At 42.0% G+C, this 18786-nt stretch overlaps 1 protein-coding gene across 3 annotated transcripts in view; it reads right to left on the minus strand.

Annotated features, from left to right (window-relative positions):
- LOC108719456 (DNA topoisomerase I, mitochondrial) overlaps positions 1-18786 on the minus strand; it is a 43223-nt gene that overhangs the window by 23917 nt on the left and 520 nt on the right. For 2 of the 3 annotated variants that reach the window (XM_018268307.2, XM_018268306.2), the window contains exons 2-9: positions 18118-18219; positions 13025-13140; positions 7219-7321; positions 6563-6633; positions 5874-5930; positions 5552-5644; positions 3259-3325; positions 1765-2909 (exon numbers count right to left, since the gene is read on the minus strand). In XM_018268307.2, coding sequence (XP_018123796.1) covers positions 1765-2909; positions 3259-3325; positions 5552-5644; positions 5874-5930; positions 6563-6633; positions 7219-7321; positions 13025-13140; positions 18118-18171 — 1706 coding nt within the window. In that variant the 5' untranslated portion in view covers positions 18172-18219. The remainder of the gene's footprint in view (positions 1-1764; positions 2910-3258; positions 3326-5551; positions 5645-5873; positions 5931-6562; positions 6634-7218; positions 7322-13024; positions 13141-18117; positions 18220-18786) is intronic. The other variant, XM_018268309.2, reaches the window with a different exon arrangement.

Consider the following 18786-nt stretch of genomic DNA (forward strand, 5'->3'; position numbering starts at 1 on the left):
TAAGGTGCAGCAACACTCATTCCCGGGGTTCATTCATCAGACACTGCAGATTAGGAGGAGCCCCAATAACTCCTACACCAACTCAAGTTAATGGAACAGAGTTAATAAGAGTAATAGGGATGCACCGAATCCACTAATTGGGATTCGTCCGAATCCTTGGTGAAAGATTCGGCAGAATACAGAACAAATTCTAATTTGCATATGCAAATTAGGGGCAGGAAAGTAAAAAGTGAAAAAAATTCTTCTTTTGTGATTAAGGCACGTGATTTCCCTACCGCCCCTAATTTACAAATGCAAAGTAGGTTTCAGATTCGGTTCGGCAGGCACAAGGATTCGGCCAAATCCGAATCCTGCTGAAAAAGTCCGAATCCCAAACCAAATCCTGGATTCGTGCCTCCCTAAACAGTAATAATAACCATCATCACTTAGTCAGAAATGCTTGGGGCAAATACACATTTACTGGCAGTAGATGCCATACAACACCTATGTTTCTTACATGCCTGGAACCCCTATCTATTATGATCTATTATACAGAAACCTGCTTTGCAGAAAGTTAAAATTTAGCCCCCTAAGCACAATTCAGCAGGAAAAGCCCCCTAAATTTGCTCATAGTCTGTACAGAGAGATCCCATAAAACTATGGCAGCATAGGTATTCCCTGTACTAAGCACAATTCAGCAGGAACAGTCCCTAAGTTTGCTCATAGTCTGTACAGAGACATCCCATAAAACTATGGCAGCATAGGTATTCCCTGTACTAAGCACAATTCAGCAGGAACAGTCCCTAAGTTTACTCATAGTCTGTACAGAGAGATCCCATAAAACTATGGCAGCATAGGTATTCCCTGTACTAAGCACAATTCAGCAGGAACAGTCCCCTAAGTTTGCTCATAGTCTGTACAGAGAGATCCCATAAAACAATGGCAGCATAGGTATTCCCCTGTACTAAGCACAATTCAGCAGGAACAGTCCCCTAAGTTTGCTCATAGTCTGTAGAGAGATCCCATAAAACTATGGCAGCATAGGTATTCCCCTGTACTAAGCACAATTCAGCAGGAACAGTCCCTAAGTTTGCTCATAGTCTGTACAGAGAAATCCCATAAAACTATGGCAGCATAGGTATTCCCTGTACTAAGCACAATTCAGCAGGAACAGTCCCTAAGTTTACTCATAGTCTGTACAGAGAGATCCCATAAAACTATGGCAGCATAGGTATTCCCTGTACTAAGCACAATTCAGCAGGAACAGTCCCCTAAATTTGCTCATAGTCTGTACAGAGAGATCCCATAAAACTATGGCACATAGGTATTCCCTGTACTAAGCACAATTCAGCAGGAACAGTCCCCTAAGTTTGCTCATAGTCTGTACAGAGAGATCCCATAAAACTATGGCAGCATAGGTATTCCCCCTGTACTAAGCACAATTCAGCAGGAACAGTCCCTAAATTTGCTCATAGTCTGTACAGAGAGATCCCATAAAACTATGGCAGCATAGCTATTCCCCTGTACTAAGCACAATTCAGCAGGAACAGTCCCCTAAGTTTGCTGATAGCCTGTACACAAAGATACAATGAAACTGTAGGTATGACATCACGCATAATTTAGGACATATGTTTAGGAGTTCAGTGTCCCATAACTCCGTGTCTTCCATCAATGAATTTCTGAATATGACATAATACATTAAAGTGACCAAACCACCTTGATACAAAACACTCGCCATATTTAAAGGGAAAAATAAGGTTTTCACTGCCCGCTTTCCTCACTTACCATTTCCACTTTGATTCTTCTTCTTCCTTTTTGGCCGCCTCTTTAGCATTTTTGGCTTTGGTCCCATTGGTTTCAGTACTTTTCCGTTTCCGAGACGAGGACTTTTTGTCAGTTGTGGCCTTGTCCTTGGCATCACCTTGGGCACTTTTTTCCCCTTTCACTTTGATCTTCTCCTCTTTCTGATTCTTTTTTGCCTCAGGTTTGGCTTTCTTGGCCCTCAATTCCTCCTTCTCTTCTTCCTCCTCCTCCTCATCATCCCCTTTTGTAACTTTGCCTTCGGCCGTGTCGCTGGTAGTCTTCTCTTTCTTCTCCTCGTTCTTCACTTCCCTTTCCTTCTTCTTGACTTTATTGCTCGGCCTTTTTAAATTCACCAACTCATCTAGTTCCTCCTCAAAGCTTTTCACTCTCAGATGGACCTTCTCATCTGCTGCTCCACTGAGTTCCCCAATAGTCACATCACTTCTCTCTAGTTTTACTGCCTCGCTGGCCTCTGCTTTTCCCTCCAGGACATGGTCCTTCCTGTGATGGTCACGATTCACTGACACTTTGGCATCTTCCATCATGTCTCCTGTTCTCTTCTTCTCTTTGGACTTCTCTTTGTGAGAATGCTTTTTTGACTTTTTCTTCTCCCCACCAGATTTATCATCTTTGGATTTCAGGGGGTCTCTCTGATCAGTTTTCCTTTCGTCTGCAAATTCTCGCTCTTCCCCTGATGCCAACATTTCTTCACATATCTTCTCTCTTTCAGACTGGATGACTTGGCTGATGCCTTCATTTCCATCGGTGGAATTCTCGCTTCTAGAATCCTTGTTTTCCTTACCCTTTTTTACACTTTCTTTCTCTGAACCTCTATTCAAATGATTTTTCCCCTTTTCCTTCTTCTCTGAATTCCCCTTTTTCTCTGCACGCTCCTTTTTCCTCTCCAACCTATCAGCTTCCTCCTTTTTGGCTTTGTTATGGCGGTCTGTCTCCTTCTCTGGTTTTGCCCATTCATGTTCCTGTATAGTTATGTTATCTTTACTGAAGGAGGGGTCCACTTTCACCCCAATATCTGCAGAGTTAGATATCCCACTGAACTCTCCTTGGGAGCTGGCAGATAGAGAGACTTGGTTCCTTTGACCATCTATGTGTTTCTCTTCTCCAACCTGTGGGAGACATGACACCAACATGCACTGCTGTTTCTTCTACATACTGACAACATTTTGAAACAATAAAAAAGTTGACTACACCCAGCAACATATTTTAGTTTTATGGCATGGGGCTGCTGTACTTGGCAAGTCCAGTAGTATAACTCAGTTACAGACGTCGCTCTTCTCATTCCACTAACATTACCGGCTGTTCCAATGCAGCACATGTGTAGACTTGCTCCTTGGAACCCTGCACCCTGGCTGGTACAATTACACCCAACGAAAGTGAGAGGAAGGTGGTCATAGTATTACTATAGATGTTATGCCCAAACTAAAGGTAAGTGCCACACCTGTGCTACATTCTTACCTGAAATTCATCACTAGAACTTTCCTCACTGGGTTCCTTTTTACTGGTTTGGCATTGGGGTTCCACCCTACAAAATGAAAAGCACCGTCCATCAACCCTGTATTATCTGTACCTTCAGTCAACTTTTACTTATTTATATGGTAGCTCTCACCCATATGTATAAATACAAATATACAGAGACGGAATGTTCTGGGCACACAATAAGCTATACCCTCATACTGTACTGTCTAAGGGAATCAATATGGCACCTCCTCCTCCCATATGTATAAATACAAATATACAGAGAAGGAATGTTCTGGGCACACAATAAGCTATACCCTCATACTGTACTGTCTAAGGGAATCAATATGGCACCTCCCTCCTCCCATATGTATAAATACAAATATACAGAGAAGGAATGTTCTGGGCACACAATAAGCTATACCCTCATACTGTACTGTCTAAGGGAATCAATATGGCACCTCCCTCCTCCCATATGTATAAATACAAATATACAGAGAAGGAATGTTCTGGGCACACAATAAGCTATACCCTCATACTGTACTGTCTAAGGGAATCAATATGGCACCTCCCTCCTCCCATATGTATAAATACAAATATACAGAGAAGGAATGTTCTGGGCACACAATAAGCTTTACCCTCATACTGTACTGTCTAAGGGAATCAATATGGCACCTCCCTCCTCCCATATGTATAAATACAAATATACAGAGAAGGAATGTCCTGGGCACACAATAAGCTATACCCTCATACTGTACAAGGGAATCAATATGGCACCTCCTCCTCCCATATGTATAAATACAAATATACATAGAAGGAATGTTCTGGGCACACAATAAGCTATACCCTCATACTGTACTGTCTAAGGGAATCAATATGGCACCTCCTCCCATATGTATAAATACAAATATACAGAGAAGGAATGTTCTGGGCACACAATAAGCTATACCCTCATACTGTACTGTTTAAGGGAATCAATATGGCACCTCCTCCTCCCATATGTATAAATACAAATATACAGAGAAGGAATGTTCTGGACACACAATAAGCTATACCCTCATACTGTACTGTCTAAGGGAATCAATATGGCACCTCCTCCTCCCATATGTATAAATACAAATATACACAGAAGGAATGTTCTGGGCACACAATAAGCTATACCCTCATACTGTACTGTCTAAGGGAATCAATATGGCACCTCCCTCCTCCCATATGTATAAATACAAATATACAGAGAAGGAATGTTCTGGGCACACAATAAGCTATACCCTCATACTGTACTGTCTAAGGGAATCAATATGGCACCTCCCTCCTCCCATATGTATAAATACAAATATACAGAGAAGGAATGTCCTGGGCACACAATAAGCTATACCCTCATACTGTACTGTCTAAGGGAATCAATATGGCATCTCCCTCCTCCCATATGTATAAATACAAATATACAGAGAAGGAATGTTCTGGGCACACAATAAGCTATACCCTCATACTGTACTGTCTAAGGGAATCAATATGGCACCTCCTCCTCCCATATGTATAAATACAAATATACAGAGAAGGAATGTTCTGGGCACACAATAAGCTATACCCTCATACTGTACAAGGGAATCAATATGGCACCTCCTCCTCCCATATGTATAAATACAAATATACATAGAAGGAATGTTCTGGGCACACAATAAGCTATACCCTCATACTGTACTGTCTAAGGGAATCAATATGGCACCTCCTCCCATATGTATAAATACAAATATACAGAGAAGGAATGTTCTGGGCACACAATAAGCTATACCCTCATACTGTACTGTTTAAGGGAATCAATATGGCACCTCCTCCTCCCATATGTATAAATACAAATATACAGAGAAGGAATGTTCTGGGCACACAATAAGCTATACCCTCATACTGTACTGTCTAAGGGAATCAATATGGCACCTCCTCCTCCCATATGTATAAATACAAATATACAGAGAAGGAATGTTCTGGGCACATAATAAGCTATACCCTCATACTGTACTGTTTAAGGGAATCAATATGGCACCTCCTCCTCCCATATGTATAAATACAAATATACAGAGAAGGAATGTTCTGGGCACACAATAAGCTATACCCTCATACTGTACTGTCTAAGGGAATCAATATGGCACCTCCTCCTCCCATATGTATAAATACAAATATACAGAGAAGGAATGTTCTGGGCACACTTAATAAGCCTCATAATGTACAGTAACAAAAACATGACATGGTATAAATACAAAAAACAAAAGAACAACCCCCCAACATGCTTACTCACCCCTCATCCTTCTTGTACAGTGCAACTTCCCCATTGCACTCCATTGCAGTGATGTTGCTGTTCTCATCCAATCGTGTGGTGACTTCGGAAGCCCTGCGGAATAAAAAGGGATATAGGGGTCCCACCCCAGCACACCGTGTCACAAGTCACCCAAAAAATGGTCACACTAAAAAGGGACAGAGCTCAGTTAGGAATGGGAGTTTAAACCATCACGTTTGCACCATTTTAACCGTTTATTAGACTTGTCCGCAGAGGGATTTCAATATGGTGAGAGAGGCAGGAGCAAGAACGGTGGGTAAGAGGGTAACAAATATGTACGTACATCTCCTTACTGACGTCACTTGGTTCCACTGATTTATACATCCCATTGTCTGGGGCACTGGAGGGGTAAAATAAGCGGGACAGTAGCTAAAACTAGTCACTGGCATATCCCACAACTAATGTGCCTATCTCATTAGCAGCTAAAAAGCTCAGTTAAAGGGCTGGTTCACCTATAAGTTAAAGTTTACTATGTTATAGAATGGCTAATTCTAAGCAACTTTTCAATTGGCCTTCATGGTTCCTTTTTTTTTTATTTATTTTTTTAGTTTTTTTGTAATTATTTGCCGTCTTCAGACTCTTTCCAGCTTCCAAATGGGGGTCACTGACCCCATCTAAAAAACAATTTTTCTGTAAGGCTACAAAAGTATTGTTATTGCTACTTTTTTATTAGTCATCTTTCTATTCAGGCTTCTCCTATTCATATTCCAGTATCTTACTTGGATCAGTGCATGGTTGCTAGGGGAATTTGGACCTTAGCAACCAGGTTGATACAACTGCAAACTGGAGAGCGGCTGAATAAAAAGCTAAATAACTCAAAAACCACAAATAAATGATGAAATCCAATTGCAAATTGTCTCAGAATATCCCTCTCTGCATCATACTAACAGTTAAATCAAAGGTGACCAACCCCTTTAACTATTACGAACACTAATTAGAGTTTCAGCCTGTAGGAACCATTGCTGAGCTTACCTGCTAATCACACTGTCCTGCAGCAGCTTTTCTGTGAAGGTATTTTCTGCCTTTTTGTGTTTGGGCAGAGGCTGGATAATAACATACATCAATTAATAAAACTATGTAAATAGAAAAAAACACTTATGTGGCACTTATGATACAACTGTCATCTGAAGCCACTCCCACACCAGTGCCTAGACCACCAATAGTGTCAGGAATGATTATAGCTGGGTATTTGTGACACTATCCAGTTTTCTGCCTCTCCATTTGGAACATTTGCTGTTCTTGCCTTTAAGGAGGACAAGCCCTGATCCACATGCACTGTTACTTACTCACATTCCCTGCTGCCACCACCTCTATGTGCTGCACACTTAAGGAAGAGAACAGTTGGTTTTGGGGACAATATTGAGTCTCTCCTGACATTATCAAGCCTCCTTATCTAATCGAATAATAATAATATACACATGATGAGAATACAACTAATTTGTGACTTTCATAACACCTGCAGAATTGAGTTGGTGTAAAAGAGTGGCCTCTTGTGGCCATTTGTAGGTACTGTAGGTTTGTCTGTCTCAGTTTTTAATTCCTATTTGGTAAAAGGTATTTAATATGCCCTGCATTTGTAGTTTATTGCAAGAAGTATACTGGAAACTTTCTAATAAGGAAGCACTTACCTCCTCTGTATCACTTTCTGTGTTGGGGTCGGGAGATTTGACTTTCTTTGAACTGTCGGCAGATTTGGCCTTTCCTGACTTCTCCAGTCGGTGCTTCTTCCTCCTACAATATACAAATTATCAGCAGGCTGGCATTTAGCGCTGGGGGGGGGGGAGGGTCATTTTATTGGCAACATGTAATAATACAGATGAAGGTTACAGCCCAGTAGAATGATCAGAGTTCTGAGCTTTCATCTTTAAAGGGGTGGTAAGGCTACAAATGTATTGTTACTTTGTATTACTCATCTTACTATACAGGTCTTTTCTTATTCATATTCCAATCATTATTCATATCATGGTTGCTATGGTCATTTGGGTGCTAGCAACCAGATGGCTGAAATTGCACACTGGAGAGCAGCTGAATAAAAAGTTAAATAACTCAAAAACCACAAATAATAAAAAAATGAAAACCAATTGCAAATTGTCTCAGAATATCCCTCTCTACATCAGGGATCCCCAACCTTTTTCACCCATGAGCAAAATTCAGCAGAAAAAGGAGTTGGGGGAAGCAAGAAAAATGTTCTTGGGGTGGCGAATAAGTGCTGTGCCATTTGGTGGCCCCTAAATGGATTGTCAATCTACATTGAGACTCTGACAGTACACATTTTTATACAACCAAAACTTGCCTCCAAGCCTGGAATTCAAAAATAAGCACGTGCTTTGAGGCCACTGGGAGCAACATCCAAGGGGTTGGAGAGCAACATGTTACTCGCAAGCTACTGGTTGGGGATCACTGCTCTACATCATGCTAAAAGTTAATTTAAAGGTAAACAGCCCCTTTAAGGACCCAGCACATTATCATGGTTCTTGGGCAAATGCCCAAAGCCACTCAAATAGAACAGCCAGGGTGATGGGACATAGATAGTAACACTGCCCCACCTTAGTTAATGTACTTGGGGGTGCAGAGTAACAACTATAATCATCATAAAGGGATTTTATGAAAAGGATTTTTCGGTAAGTACAAAATCCCCTTTTCTCTAGTCGGCCCTCCTGTCCCTCTATTGTGGTGGGAATGACCCTCGTCTACGTAGCCTAGATTGCTTGCTCATGGTGCTACCGCAGCCTGAAGAACTTTTCAGCCAAACTTGTCCGTTTGTGAATCGAAAACATTTAACTTAACATAGGAAACAAATAGGTTGGCGGAGCGTCTGTACAATGATCTTTTTAGGTAGACTCTAAGGGCCCTCACCACGTCTAACGTGTCTAGTAATTTCTCTCGCTCATGTACTGGTTGTGGGCAGAAGCACAGTAATATAATGTCCTGGTTCATGAGAAATTGAGACAGTACTTTGGGTAGAATGTCTGGGGCCATCCTGAGTACCACTTTGTCTGAGTGGAGAGAGTTCCTTGATTCATTGCACGAAATGGCGGCAAGTTCCGACACCCGTTTTGCGGACGTGATTGCTACAAACTTAAAGCTAGCTTTAAGTGACAGGTACTTGAGATCGCACAATGTTAGTGGTTCAAAAGGAGGTTTCTGCAAGGCGGTCAGCACCATTGCTAGGTCCCAAGTTGGGAGCAGCCATCTCAGTGGGGGACGTGCTCTGGCTACGACTCTACAGAATTGTTGGATTTCCGCTGTTTGCCCAACTTGTGTGGTTTAGGGCAGCTAGGGCTGACACCTGCATCTTGAGTGTGTGGAGAGCTAATCCTTTTCTGAAGCTTTCCGCGAAGAACTCAATTACTACATATGGAGAACTATCCTCCCAGTGGAACCCCTTTTGGTGACACTGTTAGGGACGTCCTCCACACTTTGTAATATGCTTTAGCTGTAGACTGTTTGCATGTCTCAATAGCCACGTCATCAAAGTAGAGGCAAGTTGGGATGATTGAGGGGTCCCTGAGTGAGTAAGTGGGGACGTAGAGGCAATCTACATAGTTTGGATATAGAGAGTTGGACTAGGTCTGTGTACCATACCCTGTTTGGCCAGTCGGGTGCTATGTTGATTGTGGTGGTCCCGCTCTGTTTTATCTTCCTGATCACCCTGGGAAGGATGGTCAGGGGTGGAAATGCGTACACCAATCAGAAGTTCCAGGGGGTGACTAGTGCTTCCAAAAACACTGCCCCCAGATCCCTTGTTCTGGCGCAGTAGAGTGGGAGTTTGGTGTTGTGTCTTGAGGCTCACATGTCTATCTGTGGGGTCCCTGTCGTTCTGCTCAGATAGTCTGCCTCCCAGTTCTGTATTCCCAGTATGAATACTGCTGAAAGATTGGTTACAGTCTGATCTGCCATTGTCAGATGCTTGTGACTTCCTGCATGGCCAGTTTGCTGTGTGTGCCTCCCTGCTTGTTGACATATGCCACTGCTGGGGCAGGAGTGTCGTCCAGGCTAGAGCCATCACCCCGAGTTCCCGGACATTGATGGATATCGTTCTCTCCCCTGGTGCCCATGTGCCCTATAGAGTATGATTGTGATACACTGCTCCCCAGCCTCTGAGGCTGGCATCTGTGGTTACAATTTAAAAAAAAAAAAATTTTTTGCAGTGGTTGAAGATGGAATCTTGAGAATGGGATCGCTTCTAGGGCCAACACCATGAAACCCAGTAGCCATAGGCAGTCCTTTGCCGTTTGTGATGCTTGAAAGCCTCTGATTGTTGTATCAGTCTGTTTATCTTGTCCTGTGGCAACAACACTTTTTGTGCTCAGGAGTTAAAGTCGAGGCCCAAAAACCAGATGGTCTGGCTTGGTTGTAGAGCACTTTTGCGGTAATTTATCAGCCATCCATGTTGGGTCCGTACTTGAAGGCTGGTATGAGTGTCTTTGGCTACTTGGGCCGCTGACAGTGCTGTGATCAACAGGTTGTCTAAGGTAGGCTATGATTGGGGTTAGGACTTTGGTAAAAACACGTGGTGCAGTACAGTGTCCAAGGGGTAAGGCAATATATTGGCAGTGGTGCTTGCGTTTGGCGGAATCTGCAGGGTAAATGGGTATGTGTAGATAGGCGTCTTGCAGATCTATTGATGTCATGAAATAGTTTGGTTCCATAGCCGCTATGACTGATCGGACGGATTCCATTTTGAAATTTTGATTGGTGACGATTGGGTTTAGGGGTTTCAAATACAGCACCGGTCTGAAGGTGCCTTCCTTCTTCCTGATGTGGAAAAGATTGGAATAAAATCCCCTGCATCTCTGAGGTTGTATTACCCCTGCCGCAACAGTGAGTGGACTGCTTGCTGTAACAGGTGTTCCTTGTTGGGTGTAGTTGATGTGCAGAACTTTCTGGGTGGTAGGTGAGGTGAAAAGGGGATTCTGTAGCCTTGTGGAAGTTGTGGAATTATAGTCAGTACCCACTTGTCGGTCACGTGAGTTTCCCATTCCCCCAGATATGTTTGCAATCTCCCTCCTACTAAACTCAGCCCTTGTTGTGTCGAGTCAGGCTGAGGTAGTTCTGTTAGAGGTTTGTTTCTTGATGTTGGGGCGAGCTTGTTAATGCCAGGGTGTCACGTTTATTTGCCTGGTCGGTTGGGTTTGCCCTGAAGTTTTAGCAAAATGGGCGAAAAGGTCTGGTTTGAGATGTCCAACTCTTTCCATTGGAGAATCTATTTAACGTGTCAAATCTCTGTTTCTTCCCTGTGGGGAGAAACGTGCTCTTCCCTCCCATTACCTCTGCAATGATCTGTTTTAGATCCAGGCCAAAAAGGGAATAAATCGTAAATCGTAAGGATAAAAGACTTAAGTTTTGATGCAGTATCTCCTGACCAGTGTTTGAGCCTTAAGGCTCATCTTGTGACCACTGCGTTTGCGCTTGCCTTGGTTGCTAGTCTTTCACGAGAAATGCACATACAGTTACCAGTTTGTCTACCTCACTTTGTAACTCCTGTCTTGGTGGCGCTGGGTGTGGGTTAAGCCCACTGAAGCCACTGCCAGCCACAGTATTGCTGCCCTTGGACATAGGATTTCTTTAATGTGGATTCCATAAGGCGGTCTAAGGGATCCTTAAATGCCATCTACTCGGCTGGTAACGATGTGTGTCTAGACAGGTGGGTGACTGCAGTGCAGAGTCCACTCTAGGGGCTTTATCCCATTTCTTTTGGTGGTCGTCTGGTACAGGATACGTTTTAAAGAATCTTTGCGTTAAGGCGATACGTCTCGCTGGTTGATTCCATTCTGTTTCTATGGCCTGTGTAAGGGAATTAAATATTGGAAATGTCAACTTGAATTTCTTTTGAACACAGAGTAGTTTGTCAGTGCTTTTGACAGTGCTACCGTCTCATCTTTTGATATCCATTATTAGCATCATCTCTCTTAAGTATATTCTTTGACACCTCTGGGTTAGTGGCCGACATCTGTTCAGTCTGTATCGGTATTGGACTGTAAGTGATCAGATGTAGCTATATCTAGGAGAGGAACACACTCCTTCTCTGAATCTGAAGCCAACCCCTCTTCTGAGTCTGATGTAAACGCGCTTTACGCTTCTTTGTTTGTTTGTTTATCTGCGTATTCCCTGTAGTAGTTGTGGGGAGTGGTCGGGCAGTGTTCATGATCGACTGTAAGAATTCAAGCTGTGGTGGCACTTGAGTTGGGAGGCTTGATGACAGTTGGTTCCATGGTGCAGGTGTGGAAGCTTCTGCTGTGGCTGACTGGGGTGTGATTGGTGTTGGTGATGCAGGTAAAATTGGACCAGGTGAAGACCCTCTATCCTCAGTATTTGGAGTTGAGGCTGGCCCTTCTGCTGACTGTGATAAGGTGGGTTGTGGAGACAATACTGGTGGTCCTTGTACATCTGCTCTTTTAGAAATGCCTTTACTGTCTGAACAATAATTTCTCTCAGACTTTCTTAAAGAATGTTTGCACTTCCAACACTTTGGTAACTTGTCTGGTTTTCTTGATCTTTTCGTGGCCTGTATATCTGCCTTCAGATTATTTAAGGAGTCCGCTTTCTTCATCATGAATGTCTCAAATGGGTAAGCCAGTAAAATCAGTGCTACGCATTCATAGGTTCTAGTTCTCTATTTGGGAACTGAAGTCTAAAAGAGAATAATGCTAGAAATGTTGTATTTTGTATACTAAACATGAACTTACTGCACCAGAAGCTTAATTAAACAAATGATTTATGTTTTCAAAGTTGGACACAGGGGGTCGGTCATCATCTTGTAACTTTGTTATACATCTTTGCAAGACCGAGACCATGTTCAGTGTGGTCTGGGTTTCAGTTTGGAGGTTAAGATTAGGGATTGTCATAAATTATAAAAACACCACAAGTCAAATAATACCTGCCATAGAAGCTGATCAGCAAGACTGATTAATAATCAGAATATACAAACTGCACTGGGTCTGAGGATTCAAATCTCTACACAGTCCCAGGCTGCTCTACAGGGAAACAAACAAAGCTGCTCAAGTTCTGGAAAGTAAGGTGGGGGGGCTCCCCCCTGCTGTTTGAAAGTATGATAGTTTCCCTGCAGAGCAGTTAGGGACCGTCTGAACATTCCTATCCACAGCAGTCAGAGCAAGTACATGAAGGGGGGATTTCACTGCATGCAATAAGGTCTATTATAAAAAGAGTACACATCTATATAAGTATATTGGAGATAGATTTCTTTTTCATTAAAGAAAGTAAAAATGGGATTTTAGTTTTTTGCCTTTACATACCCTTTAAAGCCTGATGTGGGCTTCTTCTAGTCTGGGACTGGGCTCAGCTTATGTTGTGCAAATTAGGGGATGGGAGAGGGACATCCAGGCGCTCCCCCAGCCCTTCCCAGCAGTGACAGGGTTCTTCCAGCTATAAAGTCATATGTATAAAGTCAGCAGCACATTAGGCAGGACCTACCTGGGAGGATCCTCAGCAGGGGGGCCGGTGGAAGATATGGTCTCATCCCTGACTAGGCTGTTGCTGTTCAGTTTAGGGGGTTCAGCTTTACTGTGGCCCTTCTCCTTGTGGCCCCTCTGTGCAGAAATAAAGCCACTCTGAGTCATTGGGAAAACAAAGCAACAGACGGTGCTACAATTTTATACTCTGTGCTGCGCCTGTCAGTGGTGGGACATGGGACGCACACCCATAATGTGCTGCCGACGTAACAGCACCCTGCCAAACTGCCAGTTTTAGGGTAGTGTTGGGTAAAAAGGGCATTTAGTAACTGGCCATGTATTGATAAAAGTACAAACATTATATAATGTTTTAAAAATGGGATATATAAAGAATATCATGTGAAGCAAGCATTGACGGGACTTTAAAATATGGTGAACAGAGAGAAAAATTCAAACCTTATACCCCTCCCCTTGAAAATGGCTCCACAATGTGTGTAATTAGTTGCTAAGAAACCACGTGTGGATCAGTTTACTTGTGTTCACATAGCTAAACCCTGTTGACAAGGTATTGTTAAAGCCAGTGTTATTTGTTATAAAATAATGTAACAAAGTGTGATAGTCACAAATTAAAAACAACACACATCAAAGAGACATAACCAATAAAATATACAGGCAGAGATAGGACAGATTGTAAAGAATAAACCTCAAAAGGAAAGTTACATTCGGAGCACTTAGTTTTCTGAAGTCGCCTAAAGTTTCCTCGTGAGGCAACTTCGGAAAACGAAGTGCCATCCCGCCGGTGTTTTACATTCTAGCAGTTTGGGGAGATTAGTCGCCCCGAAGAATAAGAGATTTGTCACCGGGCGACTTATCTCCCCGAATCTGAGTGTGTGTCCTGACCCTTACTTATGGATCATGAGCACATGTTAATTAATGTCCCCTTGATGCAAGATGTTACTCCCGACAACCTCCTAAACTCTTGTGCAAATGCCCCAATCTAGAATCAAGGCTATCAGGGCACAGCAAGGCTATCTTGTTTCAGCAACTTCGGGTGACTTTGGAAAACGAATCGCACCGAGTGACAGCCCGCCGGCGATTTAAATTTAAGCCGGCGGGAAGGCAGTTCGGGGAGATTAATCGGCCCAAAAAATTGGAGATTTGCCGCAGGGCGACTAATCTCCCCGAATCTGCCTGTGTGCCCTGACCCATTGGGGCCGATTCACTAACTTCGAGTGAAGGATTCGAAGTAAAAAAACGTCGAATTTCGAAGTATTTTTTGGGCTACTTCGACCATCGAATGGGCTACTTCGACCTTGACTTTGAATCGAACTATTCCAACTAAAAATCGTTCGACCATTCGATAGTCGAAGTACTGTCTCTTTAAGAAAAAACTCCGACCCCCTAGTTCGCCATCTAAAAGCTACCGAAGTCAATGTTAGCCTATGGGGAAGGTCCCCATAGGCTTTCCTAAGTTTTTTTGATCGAACGATATTCCTTCGACCATTGGATTAAAATCCTTCGAATCGTTCGATTCGAAGGATTTTATCGTTCGATCGAAGGAATAATCCTTCGATCGTTCGATCGCACTATTTGCGCTAAAATCCTTCGACTTTGATATTCGAAGGATTTTAATTCCCAGTCGAATATTGAGGGTTAATTAACCCTAGATATTCAACCCTTTGTGAATCGGCCCCTTAATGTCCCATCATCCAAATCACCAAAGTACAAAATAAAGTGTAAAAGGACTTTAGTTTTAATTACATTTAAAGTGGCAATTACTTTCACTTTCCATTCAGCACTTTCTAGATGTCACTGCTCTCCCATATTCCCATCACCATTTAATTGTGTAACCAGTGTATAGGAATGGACATCAGGTCCCCCATTCTGGTGCACAAACAAGATTCTGAGATGATACAAGACTTGTCTTAATAACAGTGTCCACAAAATGGCTCCTGCCTGCTTGTTATAATTGTGAATTCCCAGAATGAAGGAAATGAGATTCAAATAATTTATATAGTGTAATTAAAGTTATTTGTGCTTGACTAACACAATAAAATAGGATTATGTATTATTTTTGTTGGACGACGGGTCCCCTTTAAAGTGTGTACCCTAAATTGCTATAAGGCTGTCCCCAAGTTTACATAGAGTGATATAAGGTCATATGATCACTACCAGAGCAAATATATACCTATTCCCACTGAGCTGCTGGATCATAAAACAATGGTGGTACATCCAGCAGAGGTGTACAGGCCTCATAAAGGTGAGCACCCCTAGTGTCAGCAGAGTTGTTATGGTCGCAATGCATAGCAACCAATATATATATATATATATATATATATATATATATATATATATATATATATATATATATATATATATATATATATATATATATATATATATATATATATATATATATATATATATATATATATATATATATATATATATATATAGAAAATACTTGTGGTTTCCGCACTCCACTGAAATAGAGCAATATACCCAGGTGCTACTCAAATACGAATTATCAATAAATTATCCAAAGGAGAACGAGTGCACACTGGGAGCATTTACTTAGATCATTTTAAAACCATAATTTTATTTAAGTTAATTAAAAACAGGCCGACGTTTCGGTCCACATCTAGGACTTGAAAAAGGTCCTAGATGTGGACCGAAACGTCGGCCTGTTTTTAATTAACTTAAATAAAATTATGGTTTTAAAATGATCTAAGTAAATGCTCCCAGTGTGCACTCATTCTCCTTTGGATAATTATATATATATATATATATATATATATATATATATATATATATATATATATATATATATATATATATATATATATATATATATATATCGCTCTCTAGATCTATCCATCTCTATATCCATCCATCGCTCTCTCTCTATACCTATCCATCTATCTAGCTAGCTATCAATATCTATCTAGATATATATCTATATAGCTATCTCGCTATCTAGCTATATACAGTGGTGTGAAAAACTATTTGCCCCCTTCCTGATTTCTTATTCTTTTGCATGTTTGTCACACTTAAATGTTTCTGCTCATCAAAAATCGTTAACTATTAGTCAAAGATAACTTAATTGAACACAAAATGCAGTTTTTAAATGAAGGTTTACGTTAAGGGAGAAAAAAAACTCCAAATCTACATGGGCCTGTGTGAAAAAGTGATTGCCCCCCTTGTTAAAAAATAACTTAACTGTGGTTTATCACACCTGAGTTCAATTTCAAAGGTTATAAAGCCATTTCTAAAGCTTTGGGACTCCAGCGAACCACAGTGAGAGCCATTATCCACAAATGGCAAAAACATGGAACAGTGGTGAACCTTCCCAGGAGTGGCCGGCCGACCAAAATGACCCCAAGAGCACAGAGACAACTCATCCGAGAGGCCACAAAAGACCTGCAGGCCTCACTTGCCTCAATTAAGGTCAGTGTTCACGACTCCACCATAAGAAAGAGACTGGGCAAAAACAGCCTGCATGGCACATTTCCAAGGCGCAAACCACTTTTAAGCAAAAAGAACATTAAGGCTCGTCTCAATTTTGCTAAAAAACATCTCAATGATTGCCAAGACTTTTGGGAAAATACCTTGTGGACCGACGAGACAAAAGTTGAACTTTATGGAAGGTGCGCGTCCCGTTACATCTGGCGTAAAAGTAACACAGCATTTCAGAAAAAGAACATCATACCAACAGTAAAATATGGTGGTGGTAGTGTGATGGTCTGGGCTTGTTTTGCTGCTTCAGGACCTGGAAGACTTGCTGTGATAGATGGAACCATGAATTCTACTGTTTACCAAAAAATCCTGAAGGAGAATGTCCGGCCATCTGTTCGTCAACTCAAGCTGAAGCGATCTTGGGTGCTGCAGCAGGACAATGACCCAAAACACACCAGCAAATCCACCTCTGAATGGCTGAAGAAAAACAAAATGAAGACTTTGGAGTGGCCTAGTCAAAGTCCTGACCTGAATCCTATTGAGATGTTGTGGCATGACCTTAAAAAGGCGGTTCATGCTAGAAAACCCTCAAATAAAGCTGAATTACAACAATTCTGCAAAGATGAGTGGGCCAAAATTCCTCCAGAGCGCTGTAAAACACTCGTTGCAAGTTATCGCAAACGCTTGATTGCAGTTATTGCTGCTAAGGGTGGCCCAACCAGTTATTAGGTTCAATTACTTTTTCACACAGGTTTGGATTTCTTTTCTCCCTAAATAATAAAAACCCATTTAAAACACTCATTTAAAAACTGCATTTTGTGTTTACTTGTGTTATATTTGACTAACAGTTAAGTGTGTTTGATGATCAGAAACATTTTGTGTGACAAACATGCAAAAGAATAAGAAATCAGGAAGGGGGCAAATAGTTTTTCACACCACTGTATCTAGCTAGCTAGCTATATCTAGCTAGCTAGCTATATCTAGCTAGCTAGCTATATCTAGCTAGCTAGCTATATCTAGCTAGCTAGCTATATCTAGCTAGCTAGCTATATCTAGCTAGCTAGCTATATCTAGCTAGCTAGCTATATCTAGCTAGCTAGCTATATCTAGCTAGCTAGCTATATCTAGCTAGCTAGCTATATCTAGCTAGCTAGCTATATCTAGCTAGCTAGCTATATCTATCTAGCTAGCTAGCTATATCTATCTAGCTAGCTATATCTATCTAGCTAGCTATATCTATCTAGCTATCTGTATAGCTAGCTATATCTATCTATCTATATAGCGCTCTCTCTCTCTCTCTATACATCTCTATATAGGTGACACAGGTGCATGGCTAATAAAATATTCACTGTGCAAAAAGAACCAGCAACACTGGGATTTGGTAGCAATGAAAAATGTGTATAAGCGAGTACATACAGCCAATTCAGTCTCAATTGAGACCCCACCCTCAACATAACTGGGTATAAATAGCACATCATGACCTGTTAATTGAGGAAATTACATCACCAAGTGTTAATATAAAGTGACCAATGTATCATTTATTTTTTTTAAAAAGTGACCAGTGCTACACAATACACAGTCAATATCAACGCAAGTCATTTAGCAGTGATAAAAAGTAATAAAGATGGTTAGAAACAGAGACGTATGAGAAGCAAATACCGATTTGGGTTCGTCCCCCCGGCGATGGACAGTCTGAGCATCATCAGCTGCCATTAGGGACCGGTTATGTGACTGGGTGTGAGAGTTACAGTTCAGCACAAGCTGTGGAGGAAGAACAGGACACAGCACCACAATATTATGTTATTTTTCATATACAGAAGTACAGATACTAATCACTCCATCCGGCAACTGGGAACTACCCCCCATCTCACACCCCCTGCTACTATCCCTTCTGCTGCCAATCTCTCCCTTGTGATACAATGTCCCGCCCACTCCCAACACCCGGGCACAGTCATCCCACCCTCCTTTATTGTCAACTACCCACCAGTTGTCTGGCTCTGCCCCCCCCCTCGCCTGCCCTGGCACCACTTACCTACAGCTCCTCTCAAGCCTCATTGTGTCTCCCATTGTCCCCCTCATTCCAACCTTTCCCTCCAACTTCCCCAGTCTCGCCTGCAGGCCTCAAGCCTTTCCCTCAAATTCCCCCAGTCTCACCTGCAGGCCTCAAGCCTTTCCCTCAAATTCCCCCAGTCTCACCTGCAGGCCTCAAGCCTTTCCCTCAAATTCCCCCAGTCTCACCTGCAGGCCTCAAGCCTTTCCCTCAAATTCCCCCAGTCTCACCTGCAGGCCTCAAGCCTTTCCCTCAAATTCCCCCAGTCTCACCTGCAG

The sequence above is a fragment of the Xenopus laevis genome, chromosome 6L (assembly GCF_017654675.1).
Source record: "Xenopus laevis strain J_2021 chromosome 6L, Xenopus_laevis_v10.1, whole genome shotgun sequence".
NCBI classification, from domain to species: domain Eukaryota; kingdom Metazoa; phylum Chordata; class Amphibia; order Anura; family Pipidae; genus Xenopus; species Xenopus laevis.